Source organism: Equus asinus, chromosome 25 (genome assembly GCF_041296235.1).
Source record: "Equus asinus isolate D_3611 breed Donkey chromosome 25, EquAss-T2T_v2, whole genome shotgun sequence".
Lineage (NCBI taxonomy): Eukaryota > Metazoa > Chordata > Mammalia > Perissodactyla > Equidae > Equus > Equus asinus.
In genome coordinates, this window is record NC_091814.1 from 17,415,431 (window position 1) to 17,435,854 (window position 20,424).

Genomic DNA, 20,424 nt, shown 5'->3' on the forward strand with positions numbered 1-20,424 from the left:
CTTTCCTGAATAAGGTACATTACAGTAACCATAATAAATTCAAAATTGGCCCGTGTGTCCCTAATAATATACAGATTAAAAAGCAACAATTCTTACTCTCTGAGAAGCAGAAAGAATTACAGTTTATTTCTTCAAAAATGAAGGTCCAGTTAAGTTAAGGGACCGGACAGTTAAGTGTTGGATAAAGAGCTAAACTTTAAATATAGATGATATGTCTAGGTCAGTGCTTTTTTTCTGACAATGTTTTAAGTGCAAAGGAATAGAAGTGAAACCCTCTTCTTGGGAAAAACTTTAAAATTAGAATAGAAAACATCTGTATAACCTAGTTCGGAAAGAATATACACCGGCGGGAAGATTAGAAAATAAGTGGTCTTAGATAAGCCTTGTTATCTTAGTGGCCCAATGATCTGGTGATCTTTGTTTCTTCAGATACCACTCAGCAACTTTTTATGACTATATGTGAGAAGTGCTCAACTTCCTTTGGCAAGCTATGTTAGTTTTACAATATTATAAAAATTAGATCATAATACATCACTTCCCAAGATGCCTAGTTTACTACAAACAATCATAGGTCATACTTTTCCAAAGTTAATCAATGGACTTCTTATCTATATGACATTAAAATGTGATAGTATTTTATTTATTTATTTATTTGGAGGAAGACTAGCCCTGAGCTAACACCTGCCGCCAATCCTCCTTTTGCTCAAGACTGGCCCTGAGCTAACATTCATGCCCATCTTCCTCTACTTTATATGTGGGATGCCTACCACAGCATGGTTTGCCAAGCGGTGCCATGTCCACACCTGGAATTCAAACCAGCGAATCCCCCAGGCAGCCGAAGGGGAACGTGCGAACTTAACCACTGCACCACCAGGCCGGCCCCTGTGATAGTATTTTAGATACTCCTTTATAGGCCCCAGGCATTCTAGATTCCAATCTCATCAGATTACACTGAAATTTTCCTCAAATTACTAATAACTTGATTCAAATATATCCAATGGTCTTACTTAAAATTCAATATTTTTAGAATTTCAAACTTTCAGCTATAATTTATATCACTCCTCTTTAAAATCCTGCCTCCACTGTTTCTACAATAGTACTCTTTGATTATCTTCCAATTACTTGCAACTCTACTAAATTCAACTGTAGAGATCCTTATTCCCCCATACTTACTTACTTTCCCACTGGGAACATGTTTATTTTCATAGTTTCAATTATCATTAGAATATATATCAATTATCAAAATGAAAACTGATCCCTTCCTCTTCCCCAACCTTTAAATGCCAGTTTCTCAATCTCTCTAGTACAAGACCTTTTCTTGTTTCAACTCTACACTCTCTCTTTGACAATTCACTCAACTACTATCTGTATTCTGATGACTGCCGAATCTCTATTTCCTGAATAGAATTTTCTTCTAACTCTCTACTTTTCCATGTTTCATAGATTTTTCAAACTCATATTCACAACTAATTATCTCTTCCTTCAAACTTGCTCCTCCTCCATATTACCTGTCTCAGTGAATGATACTATAAAGCCAACTATCCAACACTATATATACTGAGCACCAATCATGTGGCAAGAATTTTATTATCCAAGCTGAGGCCAAATGATCAATTATTTCTCCTTTATCCTCACCACGAACCATAACACGTTGTTTTATGTTAGTTTGCTCTCTTGAACCTATCTACTTTTCCTCATTCTACTACAGCAATTCAAGACTAAGCTAACCTTATCTCCCTGACCTAAAGCGATAAATAGCCTAACTCTTACAGTGCTATTAAAACACTACACAAATCTTTTGATGCTTCTCCTATCAAACGGTGGTACCTAACTCCCCTTCCGTTGAATACCAGCTGCCCTTAGTGAGTTGCTTCTAGTAAAGACAGTACAATGGAAATAAGAATGTGCTGATTTCCAAAGTTAGACTAGAAAACGCAAGCACAGCTTCCACCTAGGTCTCTCTCAGGACACTTGCCCTTGGAACCTAGCTTCCACATTGTAAGGAAGTCGATGCAATATACTGACAAGCTGCCCAATAGATCCTACTAAGGTCATAGCCAACAGCCAGCATCAACCACCAGATACGTGAATGTGGAAGCCTTTAAGATGATGCCAGTCCTGCCACCATCTGGTTATAATCACAAAAAAGACCTTGAGAAACTGCCTAGATGAAGAGATTCATCAAGAACTTTGAGATAAGTGATTATTATTGTTTGATATCAGTAAGTTTAGGGTGGTCTGTTATTCAGCAATAGGTAAGTAGAACATTGTTCTTGCTACTTCCACTCTTGCTTCCCTGCAACCCATTCTTCACAGAGTAGCCTAAGTGATCTTTAAAAAAAAACCCACAAATTTTATCAGGTTTCTGCTTCTGCTTAAGATTCTTAAGCTTAGAGCTACATTAAAACAGCTTTGAATTATCACCTTTTCCTTCAGCCTCATGTCTTATTAACACTCTATCTTGAACCCTCTATTCCAGTAATAATGAACTTCAATGCCTCAAACTTAACATGTTCTTTGTTGACTCAAGGCCTTTGAATATGTTATCTCTGCCCGAACAATGTTTGCTCACAAATTTTTCTGCTTAATTACTGTTCACTCTTTAGTTTACAGCAAGGATATCACTTCTTTAAGGAACATTTCGCTGACTAGGCCCCCCACACCCTATTAAGAATTATCGTAATACTTTCTCCTTTCCTACTACTAATCACACATCTAATTAGTGGCTTAATGTATGTAATTCTTAAAAAGGTACAGTTCATAAAGGCTGTGATGATATTCATCAAATTCACTTTGTGTCTTCAATGACCAGAATACAATTAGTTAATACGTAGTTGAAGAATGAATCTTGGGCTCAAAATCTTGGAAATTATTTTTGTCTCCTCTTTCCCTTCCTCAACAGCCCAGAGCTACCAAATGTTTTTTAATTCATGAGTATATATTTAAAACAGAATCCTAAAACGGGTACCTTGTTTGAAGCCTCATTCCTGAGCCACTCACTTAGGGCTACCTCACACTTGATTTTCTGAATTGTTCCCATCTTCCTAAATTCTAGTCTGCCAATTTTTCTTTTTAGGTAGTCTGCTCTATGACATGATTTTGTTTGTCTGTTTGTTTGTTTCCAGAGATTGATTTTATCCTGCAGTACAGAAATCATTTGGAGTCATTTTGAAACAGACATTGAAGTAGAGGCTCTCTCTAATCAATACTGCATTACAGCTTGGTCTCCTGAAGAAGCCACACCTGGGATACAAAAGAGCATCATGTCTAGGACACAATGCTGGGCACTATCTTTTAGATGTAATAACTTATTTTGCAAATTAACTTTTTTGAAATAAAATATTGCATAAAATTAAATGCACTTTTATGTATGTATTTTTATGAGTTTTGACAAACTTACCATGTAACCAACATCATAACAAAGATATAAAGTATTTCCCATCCTAAAAAGTTCCCTTATGCCCCTTCCAAGACAATCGGCCTGCCAACCACAGCCCCACGGAAGAAACCATGCATTTGCTTTCTCTCACTATTGATTAACATTGCTTTTCTAAAAATTCCTATAAATAGTAAAACAGAGAACTATTCTATTGTTGTCTGGCTTCTTTCACACAGCACATTTTTTTGATTAATTCTTCTTGTTATATTCCCTTTTACTGTTCCTATTTCCATATTCCATTTTACCGCTGAATTGTATGAATATACCACAATTTGTTCACACATTACATTCATCTGGACATTTGAGTTGTTTTCAGTTTCCGGCCATAAAGAATAAAGCTCCTATGAATATTTGCGTATGTGAGGTTTTGTTTGGACATATGTTTTCATATCTCTTGGGTCAATACCTAAGACTGGAATTACGAGATCGAACTAAGTATATGTTTAATTGACAAACTCTTGCAAAGTGACTACTATTTTAGAGTACCATCAGTAATGATTGAGAGTTCAAGATGCTATGTATCATCACCAAGACTTGGTATAATCATTCTTTTCTTTTTTTTTAAAGACTGGCACCTGACCTAACAACTGTTACCAATCTTCTTTTTTTTTTCTTTTTCTCCCCAAATACCCCCAGTACATAGTTGTATATTTTAGTTGTGGGTCCTTCTAGTTGTGGCATTATACTCAGTCACTTTAGTTTTAATCATTCTAATGGATATGGAATGACATCACATCATGGATTTAATTTGAATTTCCCTGATATTAAGAATATTTTAATATGCTTAGTGGCAATTCATTTGCATTCTTTTGAGAAGATTCTAGTCAAATCTTTTTTTTTGTTTTGAGGAAGATTAGCCCTGAGCTAAGTGCTGCCAATCCTCTTCTTTCTGCTGAGGAAGACTGGCCCTGAGCTAACATCCGTGCCCATCTTCCTCTACTTTATATGTGGGATGCCTACTACAGCATGGCTTGCCAAGAGGTGCCATGTCTGCTCCTGGAATCCGAACCGGTGAACCCCAGGCCGCCGAAGCAGAATGTGCAAACTTAACTGCTGAGCCACTGGGCCGGCCCCCAGCCCCTTGATTATTTTTACTGGGTACTTTCACTCTGTGGTTTGCTTTTTCATTTTCTTCTCTTTTTTAAAAAAATTTTTATTGAGATATAATTGACATATAACATTATATTAGTTTTAGGTGTGTAAAATAATGATTCCATATTTGTATATACTGCAAAAAGATCACCATGGTAAGTCTAATAAACATCCATCACAACACAGTTACAAATTTCTTTCCACGTGCTTTTTCATTTTCTTAATAACGTCTTTTGAAGACCAAAAGTTTTAAAATTTGAGGAAGTCCAATTTATCTTTTTGTTGCTTTTATGGTCCGTACTTTTCTTTTTCTTTTTTTTTGAGGAAGATTAGCCCTAAGCTAACTACTGCCAGTCCTCCTCTTTTTGCTGAGGAAGCTTGGCCCTGAGCTAACATCCGTGCCCGTCTTCCTCTGCTTTATATGTGGGACGCCTACCACAGCACGGCGTGCAAAGCAGTGGCATGTCTGCACCCAGGATCCAAACCGGTGAACCCCCGGCCGCCGAGAAGCAGAATGTGAGAACCTATCTGCTGCGCCACTGGGCCGGCCCTGGTCCGTACTTTTTAACCTATTTAAGAAATCTTTGAATATCCCAAGGTGATGAAGATTTTCTCCTATGTATATTTCTAAAAGTTTATAGTTTCAGAAATTAGATATATGTTCTATTTCAAGGTAAATTCTGTATAGGCTATGAGATATCCAGTAGTTCCTACATCACTTGAAAAAGACTATCCCTGTCTCATTGAAATACATTCATATTTGCTGAAAATCAATTAAAATAAAAAATATATATGAAAGTGCCTATTTCTGAACTGTCAATTCTGTTCCACTGAACAATATATGTATCTTTTCACCAATAATACACTATCTTGATTACCATAGTTTATAGTTTGTCTTCATATCAGTCAGTGGAAGTCTTCTAATTTTGTTCACAAAAAGAAAAATATTTTGACTTTTTAAGATTACATATTTTTGTATACATTTTGGAATCGTTATTTTATATAAAAACACCAGCTGGAATTCTGACTAAGATCTATTAAATCTACGGATTGAATTTGGAGAGAACTGACGTCGTAAAAATATTTTTTGTTTTTAATTTTTTAATTTATTTTTTTAGCTGTGGGTCCTTCTAGTTGTGTCATGTGGGATGTCGCCTCAACATGGCATGATGAGCGGTGCCATGTCTGCGCCCAGGATCCAAACCAGCAAAACCCTGGGCCACCAAAGCGGAGCAGGCGAACTTAACCACTCGGCCACGGGGTCAGCCCCATCTTAACGACATTGACTCTTCCAAACAAACAATGAATCTAGAGGATCTCTCCACCTATTCATTCTTTAATTTTTCTCAATAATGTTTCACATTTTGCATCATATAGATCCTGCACATATTCTGCTAAATTTACCCCTAAGTATTTATGGCTTTTAATATAATTGTAAATGGTATTTTGATAATATTTCAAATACTAATTTCATTGTGAGTATAGAGAAATATGATCTCTTTACGTTTTGCTTATATCTTTTTCTTAAACTCATTTGTTAGGTTCAGTAGCTTTTTCTGACAGATTCCATAGGAATTTTCCTGTAGATCATACCATCTGTAAATGAAGACCTTTTTTTCACTTCTTCCTTTCCTATCTGTATGGTTTTTATTGCTCAGAATTGGGTTTTTAAAAAATCATGAACGGATGTTAGATTTTGTCAAATGTTTTCTCTTAATCTACTTATATAACTAGGATTTTCTCGTTTATTGTTAATTTCATAAAACACATTAACTGATTTTCTAATGTTAAACTAACCTTGTATTCCTGAAATAAACCCAAATGGTCATGGTATGTGATCCACTCAACACACCAGATTCAATCTGCTAATGTTTTGTGCCTTCTGCATTCATGCTCAGAAACAATACTGCTCTGTAGTTTTCTTATAATGTGTTGCTTGGTTTCAGGATCAGGGTAATATGGGCTTCATAAAATGAGGTGGGAAATGCTCCTATTTTCTGGAAGACTTCGTGTGTAACTAGCATTATTTTTTTCTTAAATATCTTAGTGTAATACATGATTGAAGCTAGTTGGGCTTTGAGTTTTCATTGAAGAAAGGCTTTTAACTACAAGTTCAATTTTTTAAATAGACATAGAGCTATTTAGGTTACTTATTCTTGAGCTTTAGTAGTTCATGGTTTTCAAAGAATGTGTCTCTTTCATCAAATTTATTGGTCTAAAATTTTTCATAGTGTTCTTTTATTGTTCTTTTAAGGTAAGTGGGAATTAGTGATGTCTTCACTTTCCTTCCTGATATTGCTAATTTGAATTTCATTTTTGGCTAGAGTTACCTTTTTTTTTTTTGTAATTTTCTATACAGCAGTATAAGCTTTCATTGATTTCTCTCTGTTTTCCATTTATTTCTGCTCTAATATTTATGATTCTCTTCCTTCTAATTTGGGTTTAACTTGTTCTACTTTTTCCAGCTTCCTAAATGTGAGTGCCTGGGCTATAGATTTAGACTTTGGTTGTTTAACAATGTAACTCCTTAAAGTTAAAAATACAACCTTAATTGTAGCCTACACATTTTTACATTTTCATTTTTATCTAATTTAAAATATTTTCCAATTTCGCTTGTGAATTCCTTTTTGACTTATGAGCTATTTAGAAGTGTGTTGTTAAATTCTCACATATTTGGGAAATTTCACGATATCCTGGGTATTGAATTCTAATTTAATTCCATTGCATTCTTAAAATATATTCTGTATGATTTCAATCTTTTTAAGTTTATTAAGATGTTTTATGGCCCAGAAAATTGATGGTATCTTGGTATAATTCCACATGTACTCCAAAAGAGTATAGGAAAAAGTGTTTTATATTTGTCTATTTACTGAAAATTTCTGGAACTTCCTTTGGTAGATTTATATTTTTATCAAGTATGATTTCCTTTTTGTTTGAAGAACATTTCTACTACTGTAGGTCTGCAGGCAACAAATTCTTTAAGCTTCTTTTTCTGATAATATTTACTTTGCCTTCATTTTGAAGGATATTTCACTGGTTAAAGAATTTTAAGTTGACAGCATTTTAAAGATATTCCTTTCAGTATTTTAGACATCGTTTCATTGTCTTCTGTCTTACAACATTTCTGACAATATATCTGCTGTAATTCGTTGCCTTGTTCCTCTGTATACTATGTGTTTTGTCCCTTTGTTTTTGCTGGTAAACTTGAAGATTTTCTCTTTATCATTGGTTTTCAGAAATTTGATAATGATGTCCCTTGACTTCTGTATCTTTCTGTGTATGTGTGTACTTATCCTGCTTGGGATTTGTGGAACTTCATGGATCTATGGGTTTATAGCTTTCACTAAATGTGAAAAAAGTATTTAGGATTATTTTCTCAAATGTTTTTTATTCCTACTCCTTATGAGACTCCAATCTTTTGTACGTTAGCCTTCTTGATATTGTACCACAGGTCACTGAAATGCCATTGATTTTATATCAGTCTTTTTCTCCCCCCTCCTCTGTACTTCATTTTGGATAGATTTTACTAGTATTTTTTCAAGTTCAATGATCTTTTCTAGTGTCTAATCTGCTGTTATTTCGTTCAGTGAAATTCCCATTTAAGATATTTATCATCAAAAGAAGTTACATTTTATTTTTTTATATCTTTTATTTCTCCTTCACCATGTTCATGTTTTCCTTTAAATTCTCAAAGATAGCTCTTTTAATATACTTGTCTGTTAATTCAATCACATATTATTTCTGTGGCAGTTCCCACTGACTGATTTTTATTCTGCTGAGTTATACTTTCTTGCTTCTTGGCACATCTATTAATTTTTGATTGGATGCTAAACACTGCAATATTACACTAACTATTCAGATTTTGTTGTCTTTCTTTAAAAAAGGTTGAAGTTGGAGAAACTGGAACCTTGTGCACTACTGGTGGGAACGTAAAATGGTGGAGCTGCTACAGAAAATAACATGCCAGTTCCTTAAAAAATTTAAAAATAGGGCCGGCCCAGAGGCGCAGCGGTTAAGTTCTCACGTTCCGCTTCAGCAGCCTGGGGCTTCACCAGTTCGGATCCCAGGTGCGGACACGGCACTGCTTCACACGCCATGCTGTGGCAGGCATCCCACATATAAAGTAGAGGAAGATGGGGATGGATGTTAGCTCAGGGCCAGTCTTCCTCAGCAAAAAGAGGAGGATTGGCAGCAGTTAGCTCAGGGCTAATCTTCCTCAAAAAAAATAAAAATAAAAATAGAATTACTATATAATCCAGAAATTCTACTTTTGGGTACAGAAGAATTGCAAGCAGAGTTTTGAAGAGATATTTGTACACTCATGTTCACAGCACTATTTCACAAATAGCCAAAAGGTAGAAGCAACTCAAGGGTCCATCAATGGATGGATAAAAAACAAAATGTGGTATAAACATACATGGAATACTATTCAGACTTAAAAAGGAAGGGAATTCTGATACATGTATAAACTTTGAGAACATTATGCTAAGTGAAGAAAGCCAGTCACAAAAGGACAAATACTATATGATACCACCTATTACTTTGGCGCTTTACTCTCTTCCACAAGACAAGCAACATTGCAGATAGAGACTGCTCTGTCAGACAGAATGCTGGAGGAAAGACAACATGGAGTAGACCCATGATGGTCACGTAGCATGAACAAAGTATAAGCCTTTATTGTTTTAAGACACTGAAATTTTGGGATTTTCTTAGCACTGCAAAATCTAGCCTATTCTGATTGATACAATGTATCAAATAATTATCTTCCCTGTTCAAAATTCTTTGATGGGTCCCAACTGCATCTACAATAATGTCTCAACTCCTTTAAGTGAAAAAAACATACCACATGTGACATAGTCTATTATCACTTATACAGCTTCATTCTGAATCACAAAATACCCTTTGGATACTACTAATATAAAAAAAATACTCTTCTGCTTTATGGTTTTGTGCCTTTCTTTGGACATGCTGTTCTCACTGTGTTAAATACATTCTTATCCTTTGTCACACCTATCGACTCATATTATAGTACTATATGTGTCACATCTTCAGGAATGTCTTCTTTAGTCAACCTCAGTGGTTAGTGCTTGACTTCCTCTGTATGTCATAACATTTTGTACACTGGTCTGTTACAGAATTTAACATACTTTTTATTGCTGAGTATGTCTAAATCCTTGAGGGCAGGAACTTTATCTTATTCATGTTTGTATCCCCAATGCTCAGTACTCACAGTAATCCTTAATAAATATTTATTTGAATGAATAAAATGGTTTTATGGTAAGAGAAAGTTTATGGATTTAGATATTATTTCTTTTCTTTACTAACATGAAATATTTTGGTGATTTTCTTCATAGACACGTCTCTTACAAAATCTCATTCATTTATTTCAGGGGTTAGCAGACTTTTTTTCCATAAAAGGCTAGATAGAAAATATGTTAGGCTTTCAAAACCACATAACAATGTCTCACACATCATTTTTTTCCTTCTATTTTTTATGAGTTTTTAAATTAAGAAAATTTTTTTTTTAAATACTGGCACCTGAGCTAACATCTGTTGCCAATCTTCTCTTTTTTATTTCTTTTTCTTCTCCCGAAAGCCCCCCAGTACACAGTTGTATATTTCAGTTGTAGGTCCTTCTGGTTGTGCTATGTGGAACACCGCCTCAGCATGGCTTGATGAGCTGTGCCATGTCTGTGTGCAGGATCCGACCAGCAAAACCCTGGGCTGCTAAAGCACAGCAGGCGAGCTTAACCACTCGGCCATGGGGCCAGCCTCTTCTCTTTTATTTCTTAACCCATCTTAAAAAAATGTAAAAACAAGGACCAGTCCAGTGGTGTAGTGGTTAACCTTGTGCACTATGCTTCGGTGGCCCAGGGTGTGCTGGTTCAGATCCTGGGTGTGGATCCACACATGTTCATCAAGTCAGACTGTGGCAGTGTCCTACATACAAAATAGAACGATTGGCACAGATATTAGCTCAGGGCCAATCTTTCTCACCAAAAAAAAAAAAAGAGTCAAAATAATTCTTAGCTTGAGGGCTGCACAAAAAGAGGCCTTGGACCATAGTTGGTTCCACAGGCTATGGTTCGCTGAACCCTGGTCTAGGTCAATAACATCAAAGTTAGCAACTCATTGTTAAAGCGTTAAAATGTTTCCCTGAAGTAGTGTAAAGACAAAGCACTATGAAAGACAAAACTATCACTGCTGTTTGAATTCCACTGTACCTCTGGCACAATGATACTAATAAAAAGCTTCAAATATGTTAATCATCGAATAAATTCAACAAATACCATATTGACACAATTTGACAGTGAGGCCTTGTACAGATGAAGAAATTAAATTTTCTGACTATAAGTCACAGTGATATCCTAATCAAAAACACATGGATAGAAAGCTAAGAAATGATAATGTCACTTCCTTGCTTAAAACTTTCAACGGCTTCTAAGTGTTATTAATAAGGCTCTCCATGACTGGTCCCTAACTACTTTTCCAGCCTCACATTCAGTCTAACCACACAGCCTCTTTTATTTAGTTTCTTGAAGTCACTGTTCTCCCTTTTACATATATGACTTCATACTCTCCAGTCCTCAGTAAAGGTAGAAGACAGATATATACCATCCTTTGTTTTTTTTTTCTTGTAAACATGTACTATCAGTAAAAAGAAAATTGAAAGCATAACCTAAATCTATGTATAAATTATACAAACGTGTTATACTGTATTAAGAGATTCTTATCTCCTCATAAATTATTTTGCATATCTGAGATTTGTGAGAGCTTCTTTGAAAAGTATTATTCTACTAAACAATTTTATATATATCTAGTTTTTATTTAATAGCTTCAATCCACATCCCCCTATTACACTACATACTCTTTCACCTCAACCCAGCTTTTAAAATCTCTATTTTTGTGGCTGCCTATTCTTGTACTAATTTTGAATTGTTCCCTGTGAACTACATCAAAATCACTGCACCTCATGGAGTGTACCTAACTGGACATAAAAAGGGGTAAAAGGGGAAGACTATTATATTGTTTCATTGTACATTATTATTAAGTCTCACATTCCAGGATCACTTTTGTTTTGTCTACAATATTATATAATAAATCAGTATAAATTGTAATTTATATTCTAAGTCTATTCCAAGTCTACAGTATTATATTGTAAGTCTGTTCACAAGTAACAGATGGAAAATTATCTTCCAAGTCTCATAAAACAAAGAGTACTTACCTGTTGAAGATGTACTCTCAGATAAAGACCTCTTCCTGGTGGGGCTACTGTTTGTGCTCTCTGATGGTCGCTGGGAAGACTTCTCTGAGGTTGGTTGGGAACCTGGAAAGACAAGAAAAGAGAGAATTCATAGGAAAATTCAAGTCTGAAAATAATGCTAAACCATTTTGTGTTAGAACTGTGATATTTTAGTTGTTGCCACTGCCATTCCCTGCAATAATATGACTTTTAAGCGAATAAAAATAGGACAATTAACAGAGGACAAACCACACTAGATGTTGCCGACAGAATTTCTCAGGTCTCATATACATAATTTCTCCTGTTACATTAACAGAGGGAAAACTAATTTTAGTGGAAGAATGAACAGAAAACATGATTTAGTTTTTATGTATTATTACTATGAAACATATTACTAATATAGTTATTGATAAAAATCACTAGCAATATTCTAACCAAATCTGATCCTGCTTATTGATTCAAATTCACCATATAAACTGACAAACAAAACTTACGATGCAATTAATTAGAAATGATTGACATGAGAAAAGCAGGTCCAACCTAAGCATTTCATTTAATAGAATCAGAGATGAAAATTCAAGAGTCGGACCTTAAATCTATACATTCTATCTAATCCACAGATATCATTTTCATAGTCTATGTTTTTCCTCTGTAGCATATTCTGGAAGAACTGGTGATTAATTTATCCATGGACTAGAATGAATCTCCTTTAAAGCTGTACACTTAAGGTTCGTTGGTTATATACATAAAAGCTCATGAAGATAAGAAACTCAATTTCCTTTCAAAAAGTCTCACGCTTTTACCAAAACCCCCAATCAATGCAGCATAATTTAACACATTTCTTACTCAAGAGAAAAGTATGTCATTCAGGAAAGATTATTTTCCTGAATAAAATATACTTGGTTCTGATACTGGATTCCTTATATCTTAAAAAGCCAGCTGTTGAGAATACATAATGAATGTCCATCTCAAGTTTGTCAAAAAACTAGTAGCACTTTGAAATGTTCATTTTTAAGTTGAAAAAAAAATTACCAAAAAAAGGCTTGAACGTAATTGGAGGCACAAAAGGACAAGAAATAAATACTTCAAGATGAGATTTTTAAGATCTTCCTCTAAATGAGAGCTAACTCCTTAATGAAGAAGTGACTAATTCACTGAAAGACAACTTGGGGACAAGAAGAACTGAATGGAGCTAAATTTCTAATATTTCCCTTTCTCTAAGAGAAATAGTAAACCATGAGCTTTGTTTTAATTACATAGTATCTTTAATGACATCACTGTACAAACTCTTTTAGCAGGGTCTTTAAGCATTGTCCAGGTGATATATAAGAATGTGTGTTGCCTTTCAAGAGTAATAAGTTAGATTTTTGGGAAATTAATGTTATGATAGTACATCCTACTTTGGAAACACAGTGATGACTAACGTAAGATCTAATCAAGAAGCAAAACTGTTTACTATTGAATTTTAAAAACAGATACAAAGGGATTTCAAAAACCAACAGTACAATAAATCCCCCTAGAGTATGGTTCAGATAAGATAAGACTTCCATTAAAGAGGTAAATACCACAATAAAATATCTAAGAAGTAAAAGCCCAGGCATCAGTGAAGATATAACTTTAAGTATTAATACTGAAAAAATTCATATACTGGACAGATAAGTATTTCCTACTCAGACACACAGCCAAGACAGAAGACAACAGTGGCCAAGAAGCTTGAGACATCATTGAACTCTCTTTATCACTATTCTCCTGATGAATGGGCAAACAATCTTAGATTGAGTACTAGGGAAAGGGCTTGGAGAGCACTTTTTATAAAGTCTTCTCTCTCAGTCATAAACTAACATTTTTTGAATATAGTTTATATGCTTGGTACTATGCTAGACAGTGTACAGGTGGCGGGGAGAGATATAAAAATGCCCTCTAGGAGCTTTTTACTGTCTTGTATGTCATCATGTATTACATTTCAGGTGGCATTTGTGCCATCCATTCTTGAGCTCCGTCTTCAGTTTCTAGGCTATTTGGTAACGTTTCCCAAATTTCTTGGTCATCTTCAAGAAAGTCTTGATGAAGGCTTCAACTATACCTTTGATCATCAGGATATCCTGAGAATCACCCTGCCTGGCCTCACCCACCTCAGGGTAAAAGAGGGTACAGGCACTTTCTTCAAAGCTCCTTCTTTTGGTGGCATCTGGAGCTGCAGAGGAGGCAGTGGGAGGTGGAATGGGGGTCAGATCCCCGGAGATCGTTATTGGCAGCATTGTACAGCAATTCCTGAGAAACTGAAACAATTGAGAGAGAGATGGCTTAGCTCACTTAGCTTCTGAGCCATTTTTCATTTCCTGAAAGTAATGGAGGCCAGCAGCCTATTCTTAGGATTAACAGGAGACTGGAATAAAACTTCATTCAGGAAGGTTCTCATTTTTCATTTTTAAGAGTCTGTTTGAATTCTCTGTTCTCTGCTGTTAAGAACAGAGCAGAGCTGTTCTTAACAATATTCCACATTCAAGAGGAGTAAGGTTGTATCCCTGAGATATAGATCTCTAGGGATGGTACTCAGATGTAGACCCTTATTTCATTTAAATATATTGCTTATGGGAGCAGTAAGAGGATGAGGATGTCTGAAAAAAAAATCACCTAATGATGTAAAGCAACCAAGTTTAAGATTGGAAAATGATGATATAAACTTATGTGTGTTAAAGACATTCAAAAGCATGTTAAAACTGTCCTAATAGCAGGAATAATGAGATCTGCAAATATTATCTCCAATAGTGCCAGAAATATACTGTTTTATAACTGCCCTCATGCAATTGGGTGGCTAGGGAAGAGCAAGACACGGTTCAGAGAGAACTAGCATGTCCATTTCAAAAGAGACCAATATATCTACGTTTCAAAAACTAAAACAGAATGCAATGCAAAGTTGAGTGTAATATAGTGTTAGGTACATGGACTATGGAGTAAGGCATCCTGAGTTTGATTGCTGGCTCTGCTATGAATTATACTGTAAGATCTAGGCAAGTAAATACACTTGAATGTTGGTTTAAGGAAGCACTCTAACTCACATGGTTATTGTGAGTTCCAAAACGAGATCATGTAAAAAATTCAAAGGATTTTTATAAAAGTTATACTATTATACGTAAATTGGCTCCTTAGGTTTATCCATAGAATTTTTAGACCCTAAATACTTAACATTATCACTGACATGTGTAGGCAGCCATTCAATATTAAAATAAAAATTAAAGAGCAGGGACTTATGACCAATTAGGAACTGGAACTAATCTAGAATATCAAGCATTTATCTTAAATATAAAGAAGTACTAGTAAAATAAGTACCTCCAATTAAGAAGTACTAGTAAGATGGGTACCTCCAAGCTGGTAGGTAACTGCAAGGTTGGAAAAAGCTCCTCTGAAGCAAATCTTCTAATTCACTGACTCTTCACCATAGCTTCTCCAGGGTTGGGATTATGCTCTGGATCACATCAATAAAACCAGATGTGCCCCAAGGATGAGTCAGAACCAGAAGGTGTCTGGCTTTCTGTTCAGCTCTGTACCAGGAAAGAAAGTAGTTTTCTGCTTCCCCTGCTTGGTTCTTTGGTTCTTCTAAATCATGGGTGATTTTTTAAGGGAGTTACTGCTTTGTTGCTGTCTCCATAATGTGATGAATGAATGTTCATTTCTCATCAGTGGTCATTTTAAGTATGCCTGGAGGGATATGTGAAGACTCTCCACTCTTCACGGGACAAGAGGTTTGTATGTATTCAGTTCAAGAAAATCTGATACTTCCTCAAAGACTACACATGGAGACCACATATAATTTTAGATATCACAGACTTCCCAGCATTTCTCATTTCAATATAGTATAAAGCTGAATAATTAAGTACTTCAGAAGCAAACAGAATATAAACAGGAAGTCCTCAATTCACAAAACTATTGGGTAGAAACACTACTGAGTGTGTCATTATTGAGACGACAGCTTCAGAAATATGTTTAGAAATTCTACACACATAAACGAAGGAAGCAGAAATTATAGATAAATCACAAAGGAAGCACCTAAATAAAATCAGACTTAAACATAAACGTAAGTTGATTAGCACAAGTAAATTCTTTTTCTTTGGTTGGGAAAACAGAGGCCTTCATGTAAAAAAGAAGGCAGACTACAACTAAGGAGGGAAACAGGAAGAAGAAACTACCATAAATTGGGATAATAAAGAAGGAATTAAGAATTACAAAGTTGGAAATGTGAGTGAGCCCTGGAAGTGGTTTTGATTGTAGGATCTCTGGATTTTATTTGGTCATTATTCAATGAGCTTTTAAAGATAAAGACAGGTTTTCAAGAAACATCTGTGTCAAATTAGACAAAAAGGGGAATAAGATGGTACTGTTATAGCAAAACCATAAGATGAAATCATGGATAAGAATGCCAGAAATTTGAGAAAACAAAAAAAGAACAAAATTGGATTTTAAAGGGATAAGAATCTGGAAATCTTTATATTCTACACAAAAATGGGTAGAAACCAAGAAGCTGTTCTGAAGTTGATTTGTCACAAGAGATCTTTGATGTCTACACAGGAGGAACTGAAAGAAAGCGAAGACAAAAAAGGAACACTACATTTACACACGCCTGGGTGTGAGGAGAGAGTCAAAGAGACAAAGACATCAGAAAATTCCTGATGATAACAGTGTCTGGGGGGGTGAGAGGAAGCATCACAAAGAAAACACTAGAATAAAGAGTCAACCTAACTGCTTCATTGAAATCCTGAAAACCCTAGGCAAAAAAAGGAGGAATTTCCAAATGTAAATTAACAAAAGAACACAGTGAATGAAACCAACCACTAGTTAGGTAAAATGTGTATTTCTTTAGTCTAAATCCACTATTAAAACTTTCACAACGTAATATGAATTTTGGTCACACTCCGTTGGGAGTTGAACACTAAAGACCCAAGTAACTGGGGAATAGCTTGAATGAACAGATTGATGTTTCCAATGCTAGAAATATCTTTGGGTAAGCAATGGAAAAAGAGATTAAGTGTGCCAGATTTGCAAGGATACTATGCAGTAGTCAGTTCACAGATGATATAAATTTATTTTAAAATAACATGCTTAGGGTCTGGCCCCATGGCCTAGTGGTTAAGTTTGGTGTGCTCTACTTCAGCAGCCCAGGTTCGGTTCCTGAGTGTGGACCTACACCACCTAGTGGCGGCCATGCTGTGGTGGTGACCCACATACAAAATAGAGGAAGACTGGCACAGATGTTAGCTCAGGGTGAATCTTCCTCAGCAAAAGAAAAAAAAGAGTAACATACTTAAAACTATTTTCTAACATTTAAATCACTCCTTCCCACCCAAACGAAAGCATGCTATGAAATTTTAATTTTAAGAAAGAAATTCCTCTTTTCTTATTATTTGTAAGTCAAAGCTATTGGCAATATTTGTTAAAGAGTGACTGAATCAAAACCGGTTATAATAAAAATGGACACCACAGTAAAATATTATGAACATAAAAATACCAAACTATTTAGAAACCTCTGATCAAGTTCTTTTGTTCCCAAATTCAAGTTCTGAATCCTCTGCTATGGCTCACAGTTCATAGAAGCCCTGGAAGCTTCTTTTGAATGAGTTGAATGCTGAGATAAGAGCTGGTTCCACAATAAAAACAGCTGTTTCCAATTGTGGGAAATACATTTACTGAAAGCAATACATTTCATCTGACTCACCAATTAAGTGCACTTCAAGAGAGAATGATTCAGAGCCTGTGCTGGTGATTTTTAAGCTAAAAAGTCTGTGTTTTTCTCCCTCTAATTAGGCTATTTCTTATAATGCCCAAATCAGATCACTCACTGCAATGGAATTCCTCTGGAAATTCCCAGAACTGCACTAACCACCACAATCAATTTTCTGATTTCATCTCCACATGTTCACACTTCACTTACGGGTGTACCATATATATCATGCTAGAAAAACTGTCAGAAATCAGAAAATTCTGATGAATGCTTATATTCTTCAGTTAAAAAAGAAAACAAAACTCAATACACTTTGCTTCAACTATTATGATTTTATAGTAAATACACTTTTTCCAAACAAAAGGAAAATTTAGCCCTAATTTATTCTTGGGAGACAAAATAGTTACTGATACCTACAATAATGTCCCATTGCCTGCTTATTCTATAATTTGTAAGCTGTAAATGCAAAATACACCATGCTGCTGTTCTTCCCCCTTTTCAGGTTGCAGGTTCTGGCATGTGCAGCCAGCCATGAGTTGGAAATGTTGAAAAACAGGGATGGAATATCTGATACTTCAGGTCCAAAACCCTCGCTACGCCTATTTCATGTCCACCTAACGTAGATACTTACTTAAATAGAATTATTTATCAGGATTGGGTGAAACCAGAAAACCTGGCCTCACTGAAGTATATAATTTCACTACAATTTCATTTGCATCAAACTGTAGACTGTTAATAAACAAGTGAGAAGAGTAGTATATAAGTTAAAAAATAAATAAGCTAACCACCACACCACATCATTATAAAATGACTAGACCTGTTCTTTTTAAAGCTTTATGAGATTTAACGTTTAGTCTAAAACTGCTCAAGTGATTAAGCTAGTTTGAGTCTCCATCTATAAAACAAAGAAAAGGTCAAATGCCTTGCTCCAGACTACATATGAAGGACTACCATTCCTGCCTGTGCCCCTGATCTGATTTCACTTATTTTTCCTAAAATTTACATCAACATAGTTTATCAGATATGCCTTTTTATTCCAAGTAACACTTATGATAAATCTACTTAATACAAATAGTAAAGAATCTTTTCTATTTTTTCCTTAATCAGTTATCAGTTTGAGATAAGCTTCACTGGACAATTAGTACTCTGCTTTTTAAACAAACTAAAATGGTTGGGAATAATTTTAAATTTACAGAAAAGTTGCAAAGACAGTACAGAGTGAGAATTCTCATATATCCTTTATCCAACTTCCCCTAATGTTAACATTGCACATAACTATGGTACATTTGTCAAAACTATGAAATTAACATTGGTATAATTTATGTCTTTTTCCTGTTCTAGGGTCCAATCTAGGATATCGTAATATATTTAGTTGTCATGTCTCCTTAATCTCCTCTGATATGTGAGTTTCTCAATCTTTCCTTGTTTTTTCTCAGATCCTTGATACTTTTGAGGAAGTATTTTGCACAATGTCCTTTGTTTTTTTTTTTTGATGTTTCCTTATTACTAGACTGGCGTTATGAGTTTTTGGAAAGAATACCACAGGAATGAAGTTCCCTTCTAATCACATTATATCACAGAGTATGTATTACCATCATGACTTATCACTGGTGAAATTAACCTTGCACTCAGTTAAGTGCCGTCTGCTAGGACTCTTCACTGTAAAGTTACTATTCTTCCCTTTCCATATTCTGCTCTTTGGAATGACTTAGGTCACTAAGTCCAGCCCATATTCAAGAAGAGGAGAATTAAGCTCCAACTACTCGAAGGGGATAGTCGATATATATTGATATTCCTCTGTAAGGAAAATTTGTCCCTTTCCTCCATTTATTTATTTAATCAATCATTTATTCATATCAGCATGGACTCATGGATATTTATTATTTAGGTTACAATCCAATACTGTCATTATTTATTTTGCTGCTTAAACTGTTCCAGCTTTGGCCACTGGGAGCTGTCTCAGGATAATAATGTAGATAATTGACAATTTTGTAATACATGGTATAGTAAGTACTTTTTTGGACATTTTAACAGGATAACAATTAATGTATAATGAATCTATCTCCAAGTCATATATGGGAAAAAAATCAACTAATGACTGAGGTCAATCTAAAATAACATGAAGTTTAGTATGTTCTTTTTATACTTTAAGAAGAAAAACTATGTGACACTAAACAATCACAGACAGAGAAGATGTAATTATTTCCTTGACAGAATATGTAATTATAAGGAAAAAGTAGGGACCAGCCCTCTGGCTGAGTGGTTAAGTTCACATGCTCCACTTCGGTGCCTCAGGGTTGACCGGTTCAGATCCTGGGCGCAGACCTACACACTGCGGCAGCATCCCACATACAGCAACTTGAATGACTTGCAACTAGGATATGCAACTATATACTGGGGCTTTGGGGAGGGGAAAAAAAAAAAGGAAAAAATAAATAAACCCGTCCTAACTGCTACAAAATTTAAAGCTATAAAAATTTTAATTATCTGCATTTCCTCATTTCCCATTTATTCCTTAACCTCCAGAAACGTAACATTTGCCACTCAGAAACCATGCTTAGATTACAAAAGATAATCTGCCAAAGCAAACTGTCTACTTTCAGTCCTTATCTAACTGATCTCTGTAGCATCTGACACTCCTTACTAAAAACTCCCTTAGGAAACCCAATGTGTTCACCCTATATATTATCATTCCTTCTCATGGCTTCAACAATCACTTACCTAAAACTTTTATCTTCAAGTTTGATTTCTCTTTTGAGCTGCAGATCCATATATCCCACTAAATAGCGTAAAACCCAAAACCATTTCCTATCTCCAGCCTTCTCCTTTTGCATACCTCCTTTCACTTAATCACATCACCATTCAAACAACTGCCTAGGGGAGGTATCTCAGAGACATTCTAAAATCTTCCCTCCTTTCCTTACCTCTTTTTTT

General features: G+C 35.2%; 1 protein-coding gene across 9 annotated transcripts in view; it reads right to left on the bottom strand.

Moving 5' to 3' along the window:
* Window positions 1-20,424, bottom strand: part of ASH1L (ASH1 like histone lysine methyltransferase) — a 199,998-nt gene that overhangs the window by 109,365 nt on the left and 70,209 nt on the right. For all 9 annotated transcript variants that reach the window (XM_070497868.1, XM_070497871.1, XM_070497869.1 and 6 more), the window contains one exon: window positions 11,757-11,858. In XM_070497868.1, the coding sequence (XP_070353969.1) occupies window positions 11,757-11,858 (102 nt within the window). The remainder of the gene's footprint in view (window positions 1-11,756; window positions 11,859-20,424) is intronic.